The sequence below is a fragment of the Culex pipiens genome, chromosome 2 (assembly GCF_016801865.2).
Source record: "Culex pipiens pallens isolate TS chromosome 2, TS_CPP_V2, whole genome shotgun sequence".
NCBI classification, from domain to species: domain Eukaryota; kingdom Metazoa; phylum Arthropoda; class Insecta; order Diptera; family Culicidae; genus Culex; species Culex pipiens.
In genome coordinates this window covers 201,838,046-201,863,997 of record NC_068938.1, presented here as the reverse complement: position 1 = coordinate 201,863,997, position 25,952 = coordinate 201,838,046, and the positions used below count along the sequence as shown (strand labels likewise).

The following is a 25,952-nucleotide window of genomic DNA, read 5'->3' as shown; positions in this document are numbered from 1 at the left end:
GTTTACCCCGTAATCAATACATCTATTGATTGCGTTGTAAACAAGATCTATCTATCTAAGCTGTAACAGTTAGGCAAATACCTATTTCACCCCAAATTCAACAAATTGTCAAAAAATATCTTAATTCATTGTAAATAACATTTTCTCAATTAAATTTTTACATCCAATCAATGCATGGCAATATCTAAGCAACTAAGGGTCGTATCAACAAAGTTCAATTTCAATTCGGGTTTATTTGTGAATAATCAAGTTACAATGAGTTCATTTAGGTACATACCAAGGTTTTGGAGTTCCTTTCAGCTGTGTATTACCACCAGGGATGCCACTTGTTTTTTTTAAATGTCTGTAAAAAAGTCTGTGTATGTCTGTGCATTTGTCTTAAATTCAAATATATCAATTCACAGTCATTGAAATCCATCAGAAATTGCGTTTTTAAGCATTTGAAGACTTACGAAATAAGTTTCGACAAAAAATATTACAAAATAATAATTTAATGAAGTTTTTTAAAAGTCTGTGCACCTCAAAAAATGTCTGACACAAGCTCAAAAGTCTGTGAAACACAGACAAATCTGTGTATCTGGCATCCCTGATTACCACAGACAAGATACACCTTACCATCATGATGACTAAACCAAGCCAACGTGGAGGTAAGAAAGCAGGACACTTGCAAGGAACCAGAGCCACGCTGTTTTGTCCAAACAGCACTAAGGATGTAGTTGGGCTCCTTCCGGGATGTTCCTCGCCTGGGTGTCAATCGACGAGTATCATCAGTAGGCTTAGTGATTTTTCACGCTCAAAAATTGCAAATTTCACGGGCACCTCAATTTCAAAACACAAAATTTCACGCAAATTTCGCGGAACTTGAAAAATGTTAAAATAACTCTGAAAATCTTATGTTTAAATCACGGAAACTGCTTTTTATGCTTCATTATATAGTATTTAAATAAACTAAAAACAATTTGAATAAATTTGAACCTGACACAAAAAAAATCTCCTAATTTTCAAAAAAAGATTCCACCTGGTTTATGGATGGGCTCTATCTATATTTTTAAATAAAATGTATGGCATGCGTGTTCTCATTTATTGAACTGTTTTTTTAAATATTTGACTAATGAAGCTAAAAAGTTTTCGCGAATTTGCCTCATTTTACTGAATTTTATATCAAAGCAAGATTCAACAATCTTGTCCAGCCAAAATAAGTTCAATAATTTTTTTCGACATTTAGCATATTAAAAATAATATTAAATTTTTTATTCAAAATGAATTTTTTTGCACTTGTTTTAACTTTTCTTGCTCATGTTAGTGCTTTAGTTATAGAAATAATTGTTCCAAAACAAAGCTGAAAGGAATTTCATAACTCTGTTATGAATTGCAAAAGAACTGATTGTATCTCGATTTTTCATTAATAAATCCGAATTGAATTGAAAAAAAAAATCAAAATAAAAAAAAAAAACAAAAAAGTAGTATTTTAAAACTTTTAAGGGAATTATCCACCCAAATAATCAAATTTCGTTAAAATTAAACAGGACTCAGAAAAATCAGAAATGTTTTAAAAAGTTGATTTCAAAGAAAAAAAAAGCTATTTATTTTAATTTGAATAAAACAAAGCTTGATTTTTTAAATTTCTTATGAAATTTTCAAATAAAATAGCAGTAAAATTTTTATTACAGCGAATGAAAATAATACTAAACTTACCTAAAGTAATCATCTCAAAGTCCTTCCTCAATCTGATACAAAGTGTTTTACTAACAGGCTATCGTTTCCAATAAATTACAAATTACTAGCCTTAGTTAGTTTATAAAAAAAATTGAACAATTCTTCAAATGGTTCATATCAAGCATTTCAATTGTAAACTAATAAAATTTACTTAAATAGTTTGTATGGGTAAAATATTTATAATGTTGTTATTTAAAAAAAAAATGGGAAAATTGATAAACTGCACGTTACGCCGTCTTCGAAATCGTCTAAAAGCACTTACACTATGTTAGTAATTTAACAAGGGTATTTTTACAGTATTTTATAAGATTATTTTTATTCTCATTTGAGTTTGATATATCATTTTGAGAAAATAGTTACAGTTTCACACAAACATAAAATTTCACGGGATTTCGCGGAAAAAGCCAAATTTCACGGATTTCACGCTGTCCGCGAAATCGTGAAATTTCACTTACCCTAATCATCAGTATCATGCACCCTTGGCCTGCAGTTTCAGCCGGATTAAAAAATACAAAAAAAAACAGGGCTGTGGAGTCGGAGTCGGAGTTGGAGCCGGAGTCGGTGGAGTCGGGTCTTTTTGAGGACCTGGAGTCGGAGTCGTCAAAACTCGAATAGCTGGAGTTGGAGTCGGAGTCGGAGCTGGCTAAATTTGATGAGCTGGAGTTGAAGTCGGAGCATGATTCTGATAGACCCGGAGTCGGAGTTATCAATATATTTTATATAATTTATGAACTTATTTATTGTTCAAGATTTGTTATAATTCAGGTTTATTACCATTTTTTTTAAATTATTTATTGAATCGCGTGCACTGCGTTGACATTTTTTTTAAACAATTTATTTTTTGGATCAAGATAATTATCAGATGTCATGTTGTTTTCGAAGCATTTTTATTGTGATTGGAAAGCTCTTATTGTGTTATTTCACTAAGATCACAGCATGATAATCTGTTAGTCCTCTCTTGTCAATGTTTGTATACACTAAACTATAGTTTCATAACTCATACAATAGTAAACAATTGTGGCTGTGGAGTCAAAAAATTAAAACAAATTTAAGTATTTTTTTACTGTCTCTTTTTGCTTGTATTTACAGGATTTAAAAAAAGTATTTACACCCCTTGGGCACTATGCACATTTTGTGATGACATGTAAACAATTTGAAATTTTACAGAAACCTTATACTACGTTTTGTTCAGAAACTCATGCCAGCAAAAAAGTTTGTACACCTTTCAAAAAATTAACATAAATAAAGTTATTTGTTGACAAATCACCATAAATCCAGTCTCCCAACTCCAAATAGGCATCCTTGACTGATTAAAAAAATAATTGGGATTGAATATAAAAATTTACTGACTACTTAGTATAAAAGTTTATATAAAATCTGGAAATTCTATATAAAACTTATCTAAACTTAATTTTGCAAACTTTTAATTCAACTAAATGTAAATATATTACCATAGAATTGCTAAGATTTTAAGTAGATCCTTTTTTTATAGGAACATTTTTTGCTTCGACTTCTTTACAGTATATTTGTTTTGTTTTTGTTTTGTTTGGAGGGAAAAGCCCGTTTGAGTGGATCGCCAACCGATGGGTCCTTCTCAAATAGGCACAAAACCTCTTTTTTTATTGTCAACAGATTTACAGTCCAAATGACAAAAAGGCTTTTACATAATTACTTAAACTAACCTATTAAGCTAACGAAAATTACATACAATATAAATAAATAAATAAATAAATAAATAAATAAGCTACAAGTGTAAACCTAAACTAGAGGGTTAAGGGGTCGGGGATTTTCTTCTCGGAGAAACGTCAAGAATTGAAGTTTTTGAACAGGACGAGACAAATTAAAATCGAAAGACGAGTAGCACCGATTGAAGACTCTGCACATGCTGGAGAATGGTTCATTGAAGGCGTAATTGGTGCGAGCAAAGGGTAGGGTCAGAAAGGCAAATGAGCGAAGTGTTCGCCGGCGAATGTTGATGTTGAGTTGTCCGACCAAGTAAGGACAATCAATGTTGGATCTCAACAGATCAGAAACAAACACGGTTTTCGCTAAATCTCTCCTGACAGACAAAAAATCAAGATGAAGGAAATCACATCGACTGGCATAATCCAAAGATTGATTGGGAGAGTAGCGCAATGCGAATCGAGTGAATTTGCGTTGAACAGCTTCAATTCGATTTATCTCGTTAGCATAAAATGGCGCCCAGACGATAGAACCGTATTCCAAGGTGGATCTGACTAGTGAACAATATAAAGTTTTTAAACATTGAATATCTCGAAAGTACTTAGTCATTCTGAAGATCATACCGAGCAGTTTGGATGCCTTAGAAGTCATGTAAGCCACATGATCCTTAAATGAAAGTTCTGCGTCAAGCATGACACCCAAATCTTTGACACAACGATCACGTTTTAAAGAGTTTTCAAATAGTGTGTAGTCGAAGCAGACCGGCGACCTCTTCCGTGAAAACGTTATAACTGAACATTTAGTGGGGTTTAACACCATTTGGTTCAGCTGACACCAATCGGAGAAAACTTTGATTTGCTGTTGAAGGAAGCGACAGTCTGAGGGTTTCTTGATGATAGTGAACAGTTTGAAATCGTCAGCATAAGAAAGTTTCGAGCACCGAAGTTGATAGTTGACATCGTTGATATAGAGCAGGAATATAAATGGACCTAAGTGGCTGCCCTGAGGTACCCCGGATGTCACAAGGAATGGCGATGAAAGGCAATCCGCGATTTTTACCTGCATCGATCTTCCGGTTAGGTAGGAGTAAACCCAGTCAATGAAAGTCCCGTGTAAGCCAATACGTCGAAGTTTTGCGATTGCGATTCGATGATCGATCTTGTCGAAAGCTGCAGAGAGGTCGGTGTAGACCGCATCGACCTGGTACCCACTTTGGATTGCTCGTTGTATTGTGGAAACATAAGTCACAAGGTTTGTGTTAGTTGACCGTTTGGGGAGAAATCCGTGCTGGTCGTAAGCAATGCCCGAAGAAAAGTTATGCAGAAAAAAGTTAAGCACGATAACCTCGAAAAGTTTAGACATTGCACAGAGGGCTGCAATTCCGCGGTAGTTGCAAATGTCTCGTTTACAGCCTTTTTTGAATATCGGGAAAACAAATGACTCCTTCCATCGGTCAGGAAACACCCCGGAGCTAAGAGACATGTTATAGATTTTTGTTAGAGGAAGGCAAATGCTGTTAGAACAACTTTTCAAGACAACCGAGGGGATACCATCAGGTCCGGCGGAGTGGGAGCATTTTAGCTTGGCACTTGCAGTTCTAAAGTCTTCGTGCGAGATGACAACGTTCGAAGGGATGGGTAGCGATTCTGGAACTCGAGCCGCAGCGTTGGATATTTCTTGTTCAGAAAGATTTTTATGGGTGAACACGCTAGAGAATTGGGCACGGAACGCATCACAAATTTCTCTCGTATTTGTTGCATCGACGCCGTCACGAACCATGGAATATTGTCATAACTCTGAAAAGAAAACAGTTAGAATCCCACTTTTTGCATTAGGTCTTGTAGAAATGTTATGCAAAGTTAACAAGATTTTCAACACCTTTTTTGTTTGCTTTTTGAAGAAACTATTGAAACAATCAGATCAGTTTAGGTCTTGTTAACTTTGCATAACTTTTCTACAAGACTTAATACAAAAAGTGGAACTCTAACCTCGGGTGTGACCCTTTTTTTTATAGCAAATCAGGTTAACCCAACATCATGGAACGATGAGAGGCAGCTCCTGTTTACTGCGTGTTGTCCCAGTTAGGTACGACTTGTTTTATAAAGTCTATCACCCTACTAGGACGGAATATATTGATATTGGAGGGCTGTAAGACCCCTTTTCCGAAAAATGAAATTCTACTTTGGGTCAGGGCACCGCAATTGCAAAGCAGGTGCTCTGATGTTTCATTTTCAATATTACAAAATCTAAAATTGCGTTTGGGATTTTCCTCATATTGAATAAGTGATATTTACATGGACAGTGACCAGTTAATAAACCTGCGATCACCCTTAAATTCTTTTTGTCTAGTTTTAGTAATTCTCGAGAAAGTTTCTCTTTTGGAAAGATAAATCTTTTTGCCTGTCTAGAAGAATCGGTAGAATTCCAAATAGATTGTATTGTTGATATTTCCCACCGTTTGAGCTCCATTTTTAGAGAACAGTCTGGAACACCAAAGAAAGGTTCTGGGCCAATGAAGTCGGCATCAGATCCTTTCCTTGCCAGGCTGTCCGCTATTTCGTTTCCTAGAATTCCACAATGCCCAGGAACCCAGTAAAGATTAACCGCGTTATTTTGGGATAATTGCCTTAGTAAATAGATTCCTTCCCATACTAGTCTTGACTGGCAGGTATACCCTTTCAGAGCATTCAGTGCTGCCAAGCTGTCAGAAAAGATACAAATATTAGCAAATCTATAATTCCTTTTAAAGCAAATGTGCAAAATTCAATTATTGCATAAACTTCGGCTTGGAAAACTGTTGGATATTGTCCCATTGAAACAAATGTTTCAATTCCTGGGCCAAAAACTCCTGCTCCCGTCTTGTTGTTCATTTTGGAACCGTCCGTGTAGAACACAACAGAGCCTGGACGAAGATTAGGCCCACCATTATACAAGTCTCCATACAATTTTGGCTGCTGTCCATACAAAAATGGTATGTAAATATTCAAACAACAGTAACTTTTGAGTGAATTTTCTGATCAATTCGGTGTCTTCCGCAAAGTTGTAGGTATTGTTATAAGAACTTTTGAGAAAAAAATAGGTACACGGAAAAAAAATTGCAGATTTTTTTATCATCTTTTTTTTCACTAAAACTCAATATCCCAAAATACATATTTTTATTTTATTTTCGAGATTTTTTGATATGTTTAAGGGGACAAAAATCCGCAATTTTTGAGCCATAGAGAAACATGGTTAAAAAATGTGCCGCCGAGTTATGATTTTTTGAAAAAATTGTGATTTTTGGAAAAAATCAAATTTTCATGCAAAAACAAATTTGACATTATTTTTTAATGTACTTTACAGATTTTTTGATAAAGGGCTCCGTTTTCAAGATATTGCCACCGAAAGTTTGATTTTAGCGAAATATTTGCTGTTTTTAGATTTTTAAAAATAGTGAAAATGAGTGACCATTTCTAAAAATATTTTTTTTGAAAAGTTCAGAAAATTTGCTATAAAATTATCTAAGAGACATTGAAGATTGAACCTCGGGTTGCTGAGATAGATCCGCTTTAAGAAAAAGAAACACGAAAATTGAAGTTTTCAAAATCTCCCCAAAACAACCCACCATTTTCTAATGACGATGCCTCAGCAACTAATGGTCCGATTCTCAATGTTAATGAATGAAACATTCGTGAAATTTTCCGATCTTTTCGAAAAAAAATATTTTGAAAATTTTGAAATCAAGACTAGCATTTTAAATGGGCGTAATATTCAATGTTTGGCCATTGTTAAATGTCAGTCTGCATCGATTTTTTACTGAAATTATCATAATTCTGAATAGAAAACAGTTAGAGTCGAGGTCACACCACAATATTCCTCTAATTGGTCGCAGTGGCTCAACAAAAAAAAAATGGGTGAACCAATAGAGCTTTATGACGTTTCGCGTACACACACTAGCGCACCATTTGATTTTGCTGGCCGGACAAAATTTAACCTCACTTTTTTTTCGTGTACGTACACGCAATACATATGTACGCACGTAGATTAGTCTATGACGCAAAATAGCTTATTTGGTCATAGGGAAGGCCCCCACAAAGTTTGAGCCATATCAAAAAATACAAAAAATAAAAATGGTCGAAATCGGCCGATTTCGTAGAGAGTTGCTCAAGTACAATTAAAAATTAGTTAGGGACCATCCATGGACACTTTTTTGGTAATCTCGAGTCCCCCCCCCCTCGTGGTCAAGTGTCCATACAAAAAAAAAACTTTTTTGTTTGGAGCGTGGACAATCGCAAACCCCCCCCCCCCCCTAAAGTGTCCACGTGGTTTATGGATGGTCCCTAAGCTAGGATATAAATTTTAAAAAATGAAAGTAAATTTAAAGTAATTAAATAAAAAGTTCCAATTTTACAAACAACAAAATTTAAATTTATTTAGAAAATTGTTGTGTTGTGCTGAAAATGCGTTAAAATCTGAAGATATTTATGATTTTTTGTTTATATAACGCTGAAAACATATAACATAGAACAACGAACACTTATCTATCAAGCTTAGTATGGTTCCATACTTTTTATATAAATAATTTCGGTTTACAGTATTCGCGCAAGTGTGAACTGAAATGTGAGTGATGTGATTAATTCAAATTTTTTAAATATTTTAAATAAAGATTAGGTGTCGGAGTCGGAGTCAACAACTTGTGGAAAGCTGGAGCCGGAGTCGGAGTTGGAGTCGGCTAGAGTTGGAAGGCCGGAGTCGGAGTTGGAGTCGGCTTAACTCAGAAAGCCGGAGTCGGAGTCGCTTGAAATATGACCCGACTCCGCAGCCCTGAAAAAATTGAAGAAAAATGACCAATTTCGTAGAGAATTGCTGTTTAGTAAAATGATCTATTTGTAGACCTGTTCAAAAATGAGCTTGATGGAGCTATGGGAGAAAAACGAGAGAATCATGGAAAAGTTCAGCTACCAAAATCAAGTTATTTTCAAACTACCTTCTAAAAAATGCCACCCATCAATGAGAAATAGAAAATATTGACAAATGGAAGAATTTTTCAAACAAATGGAATTCAAGGGACCAAAGAGACCAAGATCCCGAAGGAATTATGCTTGGGCTTGAGAGGCCATCGAGGGGCGTAAAAGAAAGCAGTTTAAATGGAATAAAGAAATTTTCGACAGATTGAGATAGCAATGTTCGAAATTAATAGCAATTGGATTTCTCGATAAATCAATATAACAAAACCACCTGTTGATTTCCATTTTGAGAATCGTTCATTGTTAGCTTTTATTTTTACTCTTAGTATATATTTATATTACTTGTAATGAATCACAATTAACGATCTTATCTCTGTTTCATGTTTTCTGTGTTTTGTTTTGTGTATGTGTGTCCTTTCCATTCTTTTGTTTTGTTTTTCTCTTCGTTTCCGTGTGTATTTCCGTGAGTGCTTCCCCATGCTAATTTCATCTTGTCTCTATTGTTTCACTTATAGTATAACATTCTTTTTTGTTTTTTTTTTGTTTCATTTATTTCGCAGGCGCACCTTTCAACACACTTACACCGATTTAACGCCATCGTAACCATTGTTAATTTATTTTTTTCTGTTTATACTGTGCTGCAACAAATCGATTTGTGACTTTTTTTTCTTATGTGTGTGTGAGTGTGAGAGAGTGTGATGTGTTTTCGTTTGGACTTGTGTTGTTATTTGTTGTTTTGTTTCGTTCACAGAAGTTGACAAAGTGTTTTTTTTTTGGTTTTTAAATTTGACTTGAATTGTATCATCGTTTTTTTCTGTTTTGCTTTAACTTGATACACACCGATCATTGATTATGTCATACACCGTTCTGATCTTGTCTTCTTCTTTGTGTGATTTTTTTTAGTTCTGTCTCTCCGTTCAGATTTAAAGTTTTTTCATCTTATTTTTGTTTTCTTTAACTCTATGTATTGTCCTTTAGGATATTTTCAATTTATTTTAATATTGTATAATTGCTACGTCCCTTAACTTTCGTTTCAAGTGTTTTTTTTCTGCGATTTCTTTTTTATTTGCATCAATATAACCTGTTTGTTTTTTGTTTGAAACAAATCAACGCACTCAATTTAAAAAGGGGTTTGTTCAACAAACAAAATAAACTTTCGCTCACTCACACCGCTACCACTCTCTGTGTGTGTTTACGTGTGCGTCAGCGCCTACTGCCTAGTGATGAGAGTGTTTTCTGTTGTTGTGTGGGTGACTGCGTGCTAGCTACGATCAACGCCTACTTTGTTTTGCGAGTGCCGGCGCGCGAAATAGAACAATCGAACGAATTTCGAAAGGGATTTGGTTTAAAATTTTGTTCAAAACAAGGTGGGATCTACTTGAAAATTTGATTATTCAATATTAAAATAATCTTGAATGTGTCAGTTTGCTTTGTTTTTGTATAACTTTGATTCTTTCGTATTTTATAAGTTTGCTGATTCTTTTCGTCTCGAATTCTTCAACCTTTGTTGCGTGTGTGTGCTCTAAACTCCTTTCTCTGTGTTTGTGTTTTTTACTTACCAACTATTACAACTAATTTTTATAGAGATTCATCTTGCTGTGAGTGTGTCTTGTATGTTTGTGTGACTGTGTGAATGATTTTTTGAAACACTGTTTTACTTATGCATCTGCCATCTTTTTTCTCTTTGTTTTTTTAGCTTGAAATTGAATACAACATCTATAACTGGTTGGCTTTTTCGATTTTTTACCTTCTGTCTCTTGTTAAAAACATGACCTCTGCATTGTCCACAAAGTTAACGACTAGTTGCTTTTTTCCCGGATCACAATAAAGAGTTTTGAATGTTAGAGTTTTTCTTTTAGAGAAAGGATAGTATTAGATTTTTTTTTGTCAAGCTGATAAATGTTTTTATTTTTTCAAACGGACAGACAACAGTTAGAAAGTTATTAAACAACGGAGTTTGAAGTTGAAAAATGGATTCTTATTTTCGTTTTCGTTTTTTCGTGTTTGCGGTGAGGGTTGGAAACAATAACACTCAAACAGGAGAGGAAAGGGTTTGGAAATACATTTTTTGCCTTCACGACGATTTTTTGTTTGCTTTTTAATTCTTCTCATTATGTTTGTCTTGATTTCCTTTACAACTAGTAATATAGAGTAAATATATGTATATACGATGTGATCTGTTGTAAAGACTCTGATTTTTTTTCGGTGTGCTGATGAGCTTGTGTGTGTGGATGTGTGACTTTGTCTTTAAATGTGAACGAAGATGGTTTAAGAATTGTAGGATTAAACACTTTACCCTTTTTTGTTGTATATAGATGAAGATTTTTGTTTGTTCTGTTTCAAAACACCTAATAACTATAATTTTCTCGTGTCTCACCATCAGTGTGTTCGTTTTAAAAGGCTTGATTTTTTTCAGATTTCTTAGGGGTTACTCCAGTTTAAGATCGCTGCTAACGGACATTTTTTTGGGTGGCCTTTCGGAAGGAGAAGCCAAGCTTAAGAATGTTTTATATTATTTGGTTTGCCCTGGTAAAACTCAATGGAAGAAATTGTTTAATTTGATTCCTTCTTGATGTTAGAGTGGAATGTCATTGAAAATGTAAATTCTTGAACATCGGTTTTTTATCCTGAAATATTTCCCGGATTAAAACAATTTTCAATAGTGATGAATTGTTTGTTTTGGGCAACTATTTAATAGTTTGAAAAAAAACAGGAAGAACTTTATTTCAAGTATGAATCTCAGTAGGTAAACAACCATCCACACCTATCGTGTACCATCTTGGCTCAATTGACAGATCAGCATCCAAAATTGACACATTCGAAAACAAAATCTGCAGTGTTGTGGTTGGTTCCCTTAGACCACTAGCAATTTGCTGGTCTTGAGGACGAATTTCTGAAAAATATCCGAAAATCCGTTGAAAAATTACGTGGAAGATTCTTCCGATGACGATTTTATTCGTCAAGCGAAAGAAGACCGTGTCGGAAATGGCAACGAGGAGACCCATCACTTTCCGCTCAGCAAACGTCAAATCAGTAAAAAAATAGCTGCCTAATCTCTTCCGGAAAAGATCTGACAGCATTTTTGTGTTGTCTTTTGCAAGCAGTAACATAACCAAACTTTTCAGCACTCTCAGCAAACGTCAAATCAGTATTAATTGTTGCCGAATCTTTTTCCCAGATCTCTCCCGGAAAAGATCCGGCAGCAATATTGTATGGTTCGACGTTATTCTGAGGGTGCCGAAAAAAAGGTAAACAAATCACTTCGTGCCAATAGTTTGACGTTTGCGGGGATAATCGGAAAAAATCAAACTCACTTCGTGATCGCTTGAAAGCAGTGGAAGACCTTGATCCAGAAAAAAAACGCATTTCTAAAAAATATCCGAAAACTCGTTGGAGATTTAAAACTTTCACAATTCCGGTTTGCGGCCTGACTTTAACTGTCATTTAGAAATTTTGTCAAACTGTTTGTCAATCTTTTATAGTTCGCGAATGGACCAAACAAAGCAATCAGCCATTTATTTATGTACAATTCAACAATTCGGCACCCTCAGCAAACGTCAAATCAGTGCAAATTTGATGCCGGATCTTTTCCGGAAAAGTTCCGGCAACAAATTGGTATGGTTTGACGTTTTATCCGGCAGAGTTCAGAAAAAAGATCCGGCTGCAAATTGTATTGCGCGTATTCCCGAAAAAGACACGCGGCAAACCAGCCTCGGAACGACGCGCCGCACTTTCGGCAAATGCGGCGCTGTCAAATCCTATACTGCGCGTTTGGTTTTTGTTGATCTTCTTCTTCGAATCGCTTGGCATTGTTTCCAGGTATGTTTTTTTATTGCACCAAAAGTGCAGGAAATCGCTGGCAACCATGTCTATGGCATATTCTGAAATGCCGCGCGCGCCGCGGCCGGTACGCGCCGTACCTTTGAGAGAAACGGACAATATTGATTTGACGTTTGCTGAGGGTGCCGAAAAGTTTGGTTATGTTCGTATGTTAGATAAGATAAGCTGTCAAAACTAGTTAGCATGAGACTCGGATTTTGCATGGAAATTTTCTTGAAAAGTGCCAACATTTGCATTTGGGTACTTTCGACAACGGATTCCGGCACCAAAAGCCACCAAGGTTGTTTGAAATTTTAAAATAATTTAAGCAATAGGGTCATGAAGCCCCAATGTAAATTTCTATGTCAAACGGTAAAAACACAAATAAAAATCATTCACAATCATTTTTTTTTTTTCATTTCAAAGCTAATTTAAATTGACGAGACAGAAACTATGGTCCCCATGAAACAAGCTGTCAAGTAAGACCTATTCTGTCAAGAAGGGCCGCGAAGTTTTTTTTTTTAAATTGATTTAAAAATCAATTTTAAATCCTTTGCGTTTGTTCAAAGTGAAAAATATGCTTTAGTTTTTGAAATATGTTAAATTTCAAATTCTGGGACTTTCTGGAGAATTCTGGGGAATGAAATCTTAGATTCAATTTTTTTTTAAGTTCTGAGTACTTCATGAATTTTTATTTCATTATGAATAAAAATGGGAAAGTATTCGGCTTTCATTCAATTTTCCAGCAACATTTTATAAGAAAATGTTTATAAAAATAAGATTTTTTTATAAACATTTTCTTATAAAATTTTGCTGGAAAATTGAACTTCGATCTTTTTGTGATAACTTTTTTTTAATTACAAAAATACTCAAGAAGAGCCGTTCAATCACCAAAACAGCTGCTATTATTTAGCAGTTGCATTTTTTTCCTGGAATCATGAATATTCTTCTTGAGCCTCAAACATTTAATTACTTTAATGATTTTTTGATTTTTGAAGCATGCACATCACCTTCTTCAAAAAGGACTCTTAATATTACACAGAGCATGTACATTTTTTGTTAACAAAAAAAAAGTTGCAACCGACAGGATTCAAACCCACCACCAATAGTAAGGACTGGCGTCTTAACCCGCTGGGCCATCAGACCGATGAAGAATGGAATGGATAAACGCATATATGAGCTTGACATTTCGGTCAAGTAGGTTTCCCATACTGATGGGCTACACATTTCAAAGTGTAATATTACATAAAATTTCATAAAATAATGCAAAATTTATTTTACACCCAGACCTTTTACACGCAGCTGGATTACTATCTTTTTTTGCTGTGTAGTTTCATCACCTTTTTGTGACAACATTAAAAAAAACCTTGGTGTGCTGGATTTTGTATTTTTTTTTTCAAAGTACAAAAAGTTTAAAATATTTAGCAAAATTTTGATCAATTAAAGAAAATAATTGATTTCATTCAATTATGAAATATGTTTTAATAGATCAATCAAACTTTCAAGGTTAAATCCGAGTAGGACCCCTTGAAATTTATAACAAGTGGCTAAACACTGAAAAAGTGGTGAATTTACACATTTTTACAGGTAAAATTACATTTTTCTGTCATTCATTATGTGCACAATCCCTTTTCCAGATGTAATATTGCCATGCTTTTTTTTACTATGTAAAAGTGAATTGATCCGAAGTGATGAATCATGCCATCTCTTCTTTTTAAAATAATGTCGATCTCTGCACCGTTTTGGAGTCTAAAAATAGACCGAGGATCCTTCTTGGGTCAGACTATGCCCAACGGCCTCGGCCTTCTGAGGTGTGTCGTTGGAAGCAACGTCAGGGCTAACACCGCCTTATACCCGAGACTGAGATAAGCTGTACCAGCATATTTCAAGTCTGATAAAAACAATACTTTTCCATAATTTCGCTGCCGGTCAGCGGGTTGTGGTTTGGAAGCACACCCATACACACAACACAATCAACTGTTCAATGCTAGCAATTTCGATTTCCACTGACATTCCACTCAAATGCAAACTTCTTAACTTTACTTGACCATCTTTTTTCGGCATTGAAACTTAAAAGGTTAAAACAATTCACTGGCGCGGCTGGTGGATTAATTGTGGTGGTAGAGGTGGTGAAGTGAAATGTACTTTGATCCTTAAATACCCTATCTAAAGTCTCTCTCTTCGAATCACGCGCGGACTCTCGCAGCAGCGTTTACTCTCTCTTTTTTTCTATTCTCGCGCTCAATTGTCATTCCGCTTAACTGAAACAATAAAGATACGAACTAAAAGGGAATTTTCTCAAAATCAAAATTAAACAAAAATAAAAGAAAATAATGATCTCAACGCGTTCGTCCGCTTTTTTTTATTATTATTTTAAAAACAAAAAGCTCTAAAATTATATACACAGAGTAATACTCTCGAAACTCGAATTAATAATATCGCGCCTAGGCCCTAAACGCTAAAGCCAAAGCAGTTGGCGAACGAAACCCACCGGAGCGGAGAGCTGGAACTTTTAGTAGGAAAAAATCAGCGTGAAGAAAAATTAGAAACAAAGAGTTGTGTGGTGTGTGTTTGTGAAAATTACAGTCATCATCAGTGCACAGTCAACTTGCAGCAAGTTTCGTTTGCTAAATTCTTTTCCCTGCGGAAACCTTCGGTTTCCATTTTGTTTGCGTGTAACAAATAATTGCTCGATGTGTGAATTACACAGTAAAAATGTAAATGTAGTTTGAAGGATGGAACGTGTAAATTTACCGAATCTTTTATGTAAATTTACATGAATTTCAACTTGAAATTTGAATTACACGCAAAAAGATGTCAAGCTTTAAAAGTAATGAAAATTTACATCTTTTTTCGTGTAATTTTGATTTTACATAAAATGTATGTAAAATTACAGGTAAATTTACAATTTTTTTTTAGCTTCCACATTCACAATTTTTACTGTGAGTTGAGAAATTCCTTGGGCGTCTTTGTTCAATATGAATAAAAAATCCGACTCGCAAACGCAACTGAATTAATTATGCTAACCTCTTTTTTTTTCTTGCTTTCAGAGACAGAAGAAGACCAAAACAGAACTTTAACGTGCGACGGGGTCGTGCTCAAAACAATCAACAACAATCTCGCTTTCAATCAATCTCGATTACGTCGCGTAACTACATTTTTTTTTGTTTCTTTCAGTATGTATAGAAGTTAGTAGATAATAATTAACACCTTACACATGTATAGTTGATTTTTAAATTTCTTCTCTCTCGCTTTCACGTGCAATTGATCAATCTGCTAATCGTTTCGTAATTTCGGTTCTACTGTCATCACGCAATTAAATTCTCTCTCTTTCTTTAAATTCTTTCAACGAGCGGGTTCTGTGGAAGAGGGAACAACAGAAAAACAAGAATAACCAGTTCGACAGAATAGAGCGCGCGCGGTTTAGTAAATCTCTTGCGTGTAAATACTTTTTAGTTTCGATATCTTGCCGTATCTCTCTCTTTCTCTTTCTTTCTAGTAGTGTGTGAAGGGGGGGAAATTCTAGTTTGGAGGAGAGGAAAGGGAATAAAACATAATTCTGCCCGGTTTTGCGTCTACTAACACTCTACGCTAAACTAGATCAGCAGTCCTTCGGATTTTCCTAGTAGTTGCGCTTCTTCATCCGCCTTCCTGTTTTTTTTTAATAGTAATAGTTTTTGCTTTGCTTTCTTCAGTAATTATCAGAACGGAGGCGATTACCAGCTTTTTAGAGAGTAAGAGGGCGTGTCCTGTGTGTGTTTCTGTCTGTGTTTTTGTGTTTTATTCAGTGTGTTTCTCTGCTCTCGGGTTGTCTAAATTAAAATTAACGCACGCTCTCATACGCACATACGAAGGATTAGGAGTAGGAGTCAGCTTAAGGGAACGGAACGGTGACCTGCACGTACGACTGCGGGAAGTAGCCGGTTCTGCCGTTGACGCTGCCCTCGAACCAGTTCTCGTCCACGCGCTGGATCAGCGTGATGACGTCGTTTTCCTAAAATTGAATTGAAATATGTTTATTTTGTTGTGAGCACAACTTAACAAATACTTTAAAATTAATCAATTCATAAGACTAAAACCGTTAATATTTTTAGAGAATTAAAATGCAGTCCTTTTTGGGGGTCACCCATAAACCATTGTGTTTCATAAGTCTATAGGACCTATTAAAAGAAATTCCTGATTTATTTGTTTGAGATATTGTCAATTGAAAATTACAAGCTAGTCAGCCAGTCAAATTATTTGTGGAGCTTTATTGCAGAAACTAATTGTCCAATTTTCAACGTCTCATACAGGAAATTGCTGGAAATTACCTCACAAAGCTTTCCTTCATAAAGAATTAAAAAAAGTAACTATAACTCTAACCCGGTGAACCATAGAAAGAAATCGGCAAATTACTTTTCGATTGCAAATCAGATTTAGCCGTTATTACTGCATTTTCGACATTTTTCAACAAAAAAAAAAGCTATTTAAAAAAATCATATCTCATACTGGTCTGATGATGCACGTCGGTGCAACATGCACTATAAATCAAAAGATGTATTTTTTAGTCCCCTAAAAATAATTAAAAAAATCGAAAATAAAAAAAAACATATTTTGGAGAACGTATTTTGGGAAATAAAAAGTTAAATGAAAAATCAAAAGTTTTCCGTGCACCTATTTTTTCCAAAAAGTCCAAATCATAACCTACAACTTTGTCAAAGACACTAAATACCCATTTTGTGTAAACAGTTCGGAAAATTGTATGGAGACTCCTAAACTTTTTCGTTACGTAATAAAAGAACGCTACCTTATTATTTTTTGCATATATATTAATGCGTTTGTATTCAAAATATAAATATTTTTAATGCAGGTAATATCAATTTATTTTAATGAAAGTCTAAAAATCATCTATTTTGTACATTATAATTTAAAAACACTCCATTAAACCACATCCATCATTATGAAGGAGTAACGATGTTTATTGATAGTTCTCACACAAATATTAGTACTTGTTTTTTTTTTCTTTAAAATACACTTTTTAAAGATTTCCCGATTTAGGCAACATCTTTGAAAAATTACATAAAATTCACGGCATGTTACCAAATAAGGGATGGCACTGCATTATATTCATATTTATCGAAAATCAACTAGTTTCATTTGTTGACATATTAACCCTCTACTGCCTAATTTTTTTTATATATTTTTTTTAATTTTTCCATTGTTCAAGAGGTCATTTTGAACAACTTTTGTTCTACGAAAAACTCAATTTTCTTGTTTTATGGTTTTCTTGTTTTATTTTTAGTATTTTAATTTTAATTTATCTTGTTTAGTTTATGTTTGTTTTTGACAGTATTTGGCATTTTCTACCACATCATATTATAAAATTTTGCCTATCTAATTTTTTCATGTTTTTACAGTCACTTTTAAACATTTTTTTTTGCTTGTTTTTCACATTTTCTGCAATAGAATTTAAATTTAAAACAAAAAATCTGGGACACTAAAAAAAATGTTAGTAAAAAACACAGCCAAAGTTAACCCGTAAAAATGACACTTTCCATTACTTTTTTTAAGATCTACAATTGGTTAAAAAATTGATTCTTGGCGAATTTTTAGATCGAAACCCATCTAGAGGCGGAGTTGGGTTGTAGATTGTTAAATCGGGTCAATAATTGCTGAGATATCGGCATTTGAAAATTAATTCTAAGGCCCAATCTTCAGGGTTTAGCGTTCCTCACCTGAGGTAAGGCTATAATCCTGCTCGGAAAATGAACTTCTTTTAGAAACGTCTTAGAACCACCTTCATGTATATCTATCAACTCAGAGTCTAAAATTGAACAAATCTGAGTCCTATACGTCGCTTTTGAATTATATGAAGTTTTGATAAGTACAGTCGACTCTCTGGCTGTCGATCTTCTCGATATCAATATTGCTCCATCTATCGATGAATTCTTCAGTCCCTTCAAACTGCATACTTCGATTGGCTTTATTCCTCGATATTTCCTCTTGCTTGAAGGATCTCTTCCTCGACGGTTCCTTGGATTCTGTTTGCTTAAAAAATCTCTTCCGGTTGTCAATAATTTCACTTTCTCATGGCTTGTATAGACATTTTTCTTGGCGAAACGAAGCTTTGAAGGGTGTTTGACATTAGTTTGTTTTTGTTTGATGGACGTTGCCATGATTCTCTCCCATAGCTGGGTACCAAGAAAACATATTTTCAATCGAGTCTTCATTTTGCATCGTTCTGTAAACTGATGATTCTCTTCCTCGACGGTCCCTTGGATATTGACAACTAGAGAGTCGACTGTACTTCAAAAGTTACGTATAAAATGTGTTTTCACAAATACCCGGATCTAACTTAAATGTATGTAAACTATATCCGAATCCATCATACGACCCATCGTTGGTTAGGTTATCAAAAGACCTTTCCAATGAATCCAAAACATTGATGATCTGGCAACCTTGTCCCAAGTTATGACCAGTTAAGTGATATTTGTGTATTTTTCTCTGGATCTTAAAAATAGATGAAATTTGTGTCCAAACCCATCATTTTACTAATTGTTGGTAAATAGTGAGGAAGGCATCAACCACATAGGTGGATTAAGTTAGTTTTTCTTATACAAATTTGTAGATATTTTCCCAAGTTTTTAGAAAATATGTCACCATGAGCAAAATTTAAAAAAAAAATAGCAAAAAATTTGCTTAATTTTCAAAAATGTCAAACTTTAGGTGCATTTATCTTGAAAACGGCGTAATTTACCAACCAAAAATTGTAAATTGTACTTTTCGATATCAAATCCATTAAACAAAAAAAAAAACGTTACTTAATTCACCTTTAGGTGGTTGCTGGTTGGTGCCTTCCTCACATTCATAAAGTGTAAAAATTGCAACGTGCTTAACAAATCAACTTTATTACTCATTTCTTTTGATAGGGTTCACAGACCTTAAATAATTCTGGCTCATCGGAAGGTCTGATAAAAAAACTATCCAACGATAGTTCGCATGGATGATTGAGGCAATATTTCTATCACAATATCTGAAATCCGGCCTCCAAAAAGTGTATAAATAACACTTAAGTGCTAATAACTTTCGAACACTTAAGTGACTTTTTAATAACTTTTTGGTTGTCAGATCCTCGATGTTTAAGGCTCATTTGGAAGGTTTTTCCATTATCTAACTAACAGCAGGTCGCATTATGGACCCGGACATCATTTTCATTGAAATATCTGAGATCCGGCCTCCAAAAAGTGTATAAATAACACTTAGGTGCTAATAACTTTTGATAGGGTTGTTCATCCAGTCTGGAGATAATCGAGTATCAATTTTTTTATCCACCTTCCTACACACATCCACACAGACATTTGCTCAGAACATGATTATGAATCGATATGTATACGTGAAGGTGGGTCTACGAGGCAAAACTAATAGGTTCATTTTTCGAGTGATTTTATTGCCTTTCCTCAGTAAGGTGAAGAAGGCAAAAAGAAGAATATTTGGAGAAGAATAAATAAAGCGTATCGTCAGTGGGGGTGACTATGGGTCAAAAAACGATACACCTCTCGTAATTTCTAAATAACAAAAACAATTTAAATAACATCGAAAATCTTTCAACGTAGATTTGTTCTTAGATGGTTTACTGACATTTTCCCAAAATATAGTGTATTTTGATGAACACTACCTTAAATGCCAATAGTTTGAAAATTGACCCAATCTCACCCCTTAGAAAGGGTGACATTGGGTTAAATGAAACTAAAATGATGCTCAAATACAACGGTATGGTAAAAACAAGTCATCCAACAGTGTTTCTTGTCCGAGAGAATCGTATTGACACGCTACAATGTTTGAAGTGGAGTTCTCCTGCTGTGCTCTTGTGTGACGGACGTGTGGCAGCCGCGCGCTCGCGGCTTTGTTTACATTTGGAGGTGTCGTGTTTTGCGGGTCAAAAGTGCCGATAGTGGCCGTCGTGGTGCTTTCGGTGGACTTTCCACCCCAACATTCCGAGGAATGGAGGCGAACGAGCGCAAAAGGAAGAAAGAGGACGATAGCAATGTGGAGCAGAATCTGCTCAACAACAACAAATTCAGCCCGCTAGCGGAAAACAACAACAATGCCAGCCCAGCAGGAAGAGTGGACGTTCCGGCGGTTCCAGCACCCGGCCAGTCGGCAAGTAAACAAAAGCAACCACCGTTGGTGGTGAAGAACACCACGGATTTTTACAAGCTCGTGGCGATAGTGGAAAGTTGTGAATTTGGTTTCGACCCGATTTACAAACTAACCTGCTTCTCTGTCAATGATTTTGACAAGTTGCAAGAGCTCCTCAAGAAGAAGAAAGTGGAATTCTACACCCACGGCCGAAGAAGCGAACGATTTCACCGGGTCGTTCTTCGTGGTTTACCTGATGAACTGAAACCGGATGAGGTCAAGTACCTGCTGAAGAGGGATCTCAAGCTGGACGCGCTGGAGGTGCATGTCATCAAGCGGAAGGAAAAGTCCACCGTGGACGAAACTCCGTACATTGTGGTCTTCCCCAAGGGATACACCAATCTGAAGAAGCTCTCTGCAATGAAAGTTGTGGCAAGCACTATCATCCGGTGGGAGGCCTACCGGAACAAGCGGCCGAACGTGACCCAGTGCAGGAACTGCCTGCAGCTGGGTCATGGAACCAGGAACTGTCACCTCAAGGGAAGGTGCAACAACTGTGGGGGTCCTTACAAGACGGACGAGTGCAAAGTCCAGGAAGCCGATCCGAAGCGGTGTGCCAACTGCTCTGGAGCCCACGAAGCCACGGACCGCAGCTGCCCCAAGCGTGCGGACTTCATCCAGAGGCGCCAGCAGGCGGCGAAACCGAAACCGCCGGCAAGGAAGGCGGAGAAGCAGAGTCCAGCAGTTCCGGCGTTCACGCCGGCGGAGTTCCCTCCGCTGCCGGGCGCAGTTCCGGACGTGAAGCCAAAGGATCGCCCTCGACCCGCAGGAAGCAGTCAACAAAATACCGGCGCCGGCGCCGGTGCCACCTCCACGGCGGAAGGAGAGGAGGTGCTTTACAGTTCGACTGAGCTGTGGCACATTTTTAACGAGTACAGCGCCAGGTTCCAGACCTGCAAGACCCGCGTGGACCAGTTGAGACTCGTCAGTTACATGCTCGGCAAATACGGCGGAAAATGAGTTTTTTTTAATGTATTCTAAATTATTATGAACCGTCCCTCGGTCCCAACCTGGTCACAGCACCTAAATGGACCTAATAAAAATAAGTTAAGAATAAAAAAAAAATAAAAAAATGTTTGAAGTGGAGATTTTCAAACATTTGGGTAGTTTTCGAGCAATTCTAACAAAAATATTAGAACAAATGATTTTTCGAGAGCTCAATTTTGGCCAAAAACGTACCTCAACTTTGGACAGCTGCCAAAATAACAGGATTTGTTCTAGGAACGAGATTTTTTCAGCGAAGTCATCTTAAGATGTCCCCTACACAACCCTTTTAACAGAATTCAGTTTCATTGAGAAGAACCTGAAAAATGGTAAAATCCGTAAAAAAACACTTTGACCCAATCTCACCCCCCAGACCCAAGGTCACCCCCACTGACGGTATTGAAGTCTTTTGGAAGAAACTTGTTAATTTTTATTTCAACGCATGGATATTATGCGGGTTTTCGTTCAAATTCCCGATTATTTCTCGAGGTTTTTTTTTTATTTTTTCTTTTTTTTTCTTTTTTTTTTGGGAGGTTGTTTAGTTTTTAGATACTCAACCTTCATTTAAGATTAAGTGATTTTTATGTTGCCAAAATAGTAAAGTAAAGTAAATTAGTCCGCCGGTAACAAAACACCAACCGTCTCCATCAAATTGTACCAATCAACACAACTTCGCTGGAGCCGCACGATCTCTTTCCGGTACTCACCTTGAAGCCCAGCTCGCCGGGGTTCTCCGGCTCGAAGTCGTACAGCGCCGTACAGCAGGGCTGCGCCGGCTTCGCTGGCATCGGGGTCCGCGCGGGCGACCTCATCGGCGATGGCAAGGGGGACGCTAATTTTAGGAAAAATAATAGTTGGGGAAAAGTTAGTCACTTGATACAAGGTTGCTTTGATGGTCTATTTTAATGCTTAAAAGTCGCTACACTCTAAAGGGTCACTAGTTTAGTTTCAACGTTTCAATCTTTCAGTTTATTTTTTCTAGGTTATCAAACTAAATTACTGTCTCGTTATTTTTCTAGTAACACAACTTAACGTTGGGGCTCTAAATAATTAAAAATCAACAAAATTAAAAGTCAGTTTTCTTTTTAGGGAAACACAAAAACACGGACAGTTCACACAACTAAGAGTCAAAACTACGATGACGCAACTAGGAAATGAAAATTAATAATCAAAACTAAAGAAAGGGGGAGAATTGGGGTAAACTGAAACGAAGAGACACATGCTGTGATGAAGTTGATGAGGTTGTTCGATGACACTTTGCGGTGGGATGAGCTGGAACTATCAAGTAAGAGTGGGTTTTGTGGTTACGTTTTCGCTTGCTGGTAAGGAAATTATATTTGAAAAAGAAAAAAAAATCAACGCTGTAACCAATAACGGGGCATGCACAATTTTGAACACAACTGAACGGAAAACTTTGGTTTGTTTTGAAAAGAAAACAGCACAGTAACAACTTTCGGGAAAATTTTCCGTTAAACTCAAAGCGAAAAAGCACACTAAAACAAAACTTTTGTTAAACGCAATTTTATGTACATTTTATTCAGTAAAGTTAATCAAAACCGAAACCAAAAATAATATTTAAAAAAAAGCGTGATTCTTTGGTAAAACTTTGCAATCGACTAGTTTCGTGTGATTATTATATTCTTTCAGTGTATATTTTGTTTGCTCCAAAAATTTTGATTACCATTGGTGGAACGCGCCTGCGCTTGACCGTTACCCAAAAGTTCCAGATGTGTCGGTTTATTGACCGGTGAATTGAGACGTGATGATGAACCACCTGAGGACGCGATCGCGTTTCGGGAAAAAAAGAAAGAAACAAACAAACACCAGACCAAGAGACGACAGCGAGAAAGAGAGAATAGAAAGAGCGAAAGAGAAGAGTTCGTTACAAACGGGTAAAGGTGCGAGTTTTTGGCCAACAATTTGAAGTTTTTTGAATGATTTATCCAATTTTACTATTTTTACGTTGAAAATTATAAAAAAAATCTCTGAAGAGGTTTATTTTGACATCGAGAAAGAAACAGAAACAAATGATCTACCGGAGAAAAGCAAATTTAAGGAGGAAGATTTAATCTTTTTTCATCAATGATAAGGTGCACCTCAAAGTAAACTAAAAACGATTGACATTTAAAAGGGTGAGGTCAGTTTCCTGTCATTGGGACACTAACTTTTAACAAACTAATCGAAACTAAGGTGAAAAAAATCTTCAAAAGGGGAAAGGATAAAACTCAAGCCGAAATTTCTATTTGTGGGGTGAAGTAAATCATAGCGATACAAGATACCGGGGCGAGAGACCAGTGAAACTCTTCACTGATTTTATGCAATGAAATTTTATATTGGATAGTGTCTGTAATTCCCATCACCAGATGTTTGTGGAAGAGTGCGCGAAAGCCAAATGTTTTGATTTGTTGTACGCTGAGTAGAGTTTGTGATATTTTGCTCACTGTGATATTCGCTCAAGCTTGGCAATTTTGTGTTTATTTTCCGAAATTTTGAAAGTTCAACAACAGCAACAGTAAAATCATTTTAAGGTTAGTAGAAATATTGTCAAACACGTGTGTGTTAATTGGGAACGAAAACGAAATTAAAACGTCACTCAGTAATTGAAAAAAAAAAACTTTAAATTATAAAGACAAACGAAAACTTCCTTATGTCTATCAGACAACAGTTCGATGGTAAAATACAATTCAGTTGCATGATTCGTGAATGCCAATTAGTTTATGATGCATATCGAGCGCCTGGAAAGAAATACAAATATCTGCTTTGAATTATGGTACAAATTCAACATTACTAACATAATATTTGTTAAAGGAGAAGCTTATAATTCAATAAAAGTCATTTTTCCAAAATTCATGGAGAAGAATGAGGCTTTCCGTATAGTAATTTGGTATTTTACAATACTTCATAAAAAGGTTTCCAGATCTTACAAATTTATGGACATGCTAAAAATTCCAAACTTACATCTCGAAAAGGGATTTCTGTTCGATTTTGGTGGGGCTTCAGCAGGTTATGTAAGTTATGATTTCGACTTTTCAAAATATAAATTAAAACCAAAAAAAATTGCGTTAGAGTTTACGACGGTGCCAACTCTGGTACCGGAGCAATTTATTTTGAAAAAAAAAAGTATTTCTCGGATTAGTTTTCAAAAAGCCGTAAGAGCCATTGGTAAACAAAGTCCTTTTTGCATCGGTATTCGACCTACTTACGAAAAACCAATATCAAAAATGCTCGAGATTGTTCATCTACACGTCCTTCAAGTGACCCATACTTGAAATAAATGAAATTTTGTTTCATTTTCGAGAAAAACGAAAATTAGTGTCAGAGGTCACAGTGGCTCTTACGGCTTTTTGAAAACTCACCCGAGATTTTTTGTAAAAAAAAAATCCAAATTATTATCAAACAAAATGTAATATTCACTTTTAGATGCAAAATTAAATTTCAATAAAAATCATTTATTATTTTCGACAGAGTGGGCAGTTTTCAAGTTAAAACCTATTCAATTTTTTTTTCGAAAAAAAAAACATTTTTTTTTGCAATTTAAAAATTTATAGTGAAGAAAATCAGCACTTATTTTCAATTGCGATACCTCGGAAACTATTGCATAAATTTTTAAATTTATAAAATGATACCTTGTGAAATCATCTGTCAAATGTCAAATGTGTGACAAAAGGTCGAATGGACAAAAGGTCGAAAGTAATTTTTAAATTTTTTTTTTACAAAAAAAAATATTGATTCTAAACGCATTTATTTTGAAAAACAGCTATGAAAAAGTGTGTTGAGTAGTTTTCATAAATTTCACTTCTATATTCATTCAAAATTAAAGGACTACTTAAAGAAAACCTAATTTTTGGAGACTTTCTTGAAAATCGGGGAAACGAGCTTTATAAAATAAAAAATAAAAATTAAAGTCAATTTTTTCCAAGGAACTTATAAAGATTGAACAGAACAGATTCAAAAAGGATAGAAAACTTGCAAAAATATTTAAGAAACTTTGCTTTTTTTGGGGCTGTTTATGCTTCAGAGAATTTAAAATGTCTTGGCAAAGTCACTAAAATATTCCAACCATATTTTTTTTATAAATAAAATAATAGCGTACAAAATATTTAAGAAGTCGGACTTTTATGAAAGAAATATTCATTTTTGAAAGAATGGAAAAGGTTGTTTTTTTAAAGAAAAAAAAAAATACTCGAGAAGTCGTATTTTATAAATGTTTGAAAGAATGAAAATACTCATCTATAAAAAAAAGTACCGGTACCGAGACTCGAACCCAAGCCCTTCGGCATATTGAACCGTGCCTTTGCCGTATGGGCCACCGTGGTTCGGTGAGTAATTGGCGGTCATTTGTATATATAAGCCACTTAATAGGATGAACTGTTCCAATGAACGAATGAACACGCGAGAGGACTATACTCTCGCAAAATAGCACTTTCCTCATGTTTCTTTTCGCGAGGACTATCCCCTCGTTCTTTAATTTTGGGTGTAGGAGTCACACTTTTTTTTAAATAACTGCTCATGAAAAACTCACAATAATCAAAAATAGGTCGTTTTCGAAACAGAAAAAAAAATCTGAAGTCACCTTTATTTTAAAGAATTGCTAAAGTTGGAGGAATTGGAAAAACTCATTAAATT

The 25,952-nt window shown here is 35.5% G+C and overlaps 1 protein-coding gene across 14 annotated transcripts in view; it reads right to left on the bottom strand.

Moving 5' to 3' along the window:
- Nucleotides 1–8,829: 8,829 nt before the first annotated feature.
- LOC120418138 (endophilin-A) overlaps nt 8,830–25,952 on the bottom strand; it is a 141,119-nt gene continuing 123,996 nt past the window's right edge. For 11 of the 14 annotated variants that reach the window (XM_052708794.1, XM_052708796.1, XM_052708798.1 and 8 more), the window contains 2 exons: nt 22,034–22,158; nt 8,830–16,158 (listed from right to left, as the gene is read on the bottom strand). In XM_052708794.1, the coding sequence (XP_052564754.1) occupies nt 16,039–16,158; nt 22,034–22,158 (245 nt within the window). In that variant the 3' untranslated portion in view covers nt 8,830–16,038. Of the gene's footprint in view, nt 16,159–22,033; nt 22,159–23,007; nt 23,101–23,779; nt 24,062–25,952 lie in introns of those variants that run through there. The other 3 variants (XM_052708800.1, XM_052708801.1, XM_052708807.1) reach the window with 2 other exon arrangements.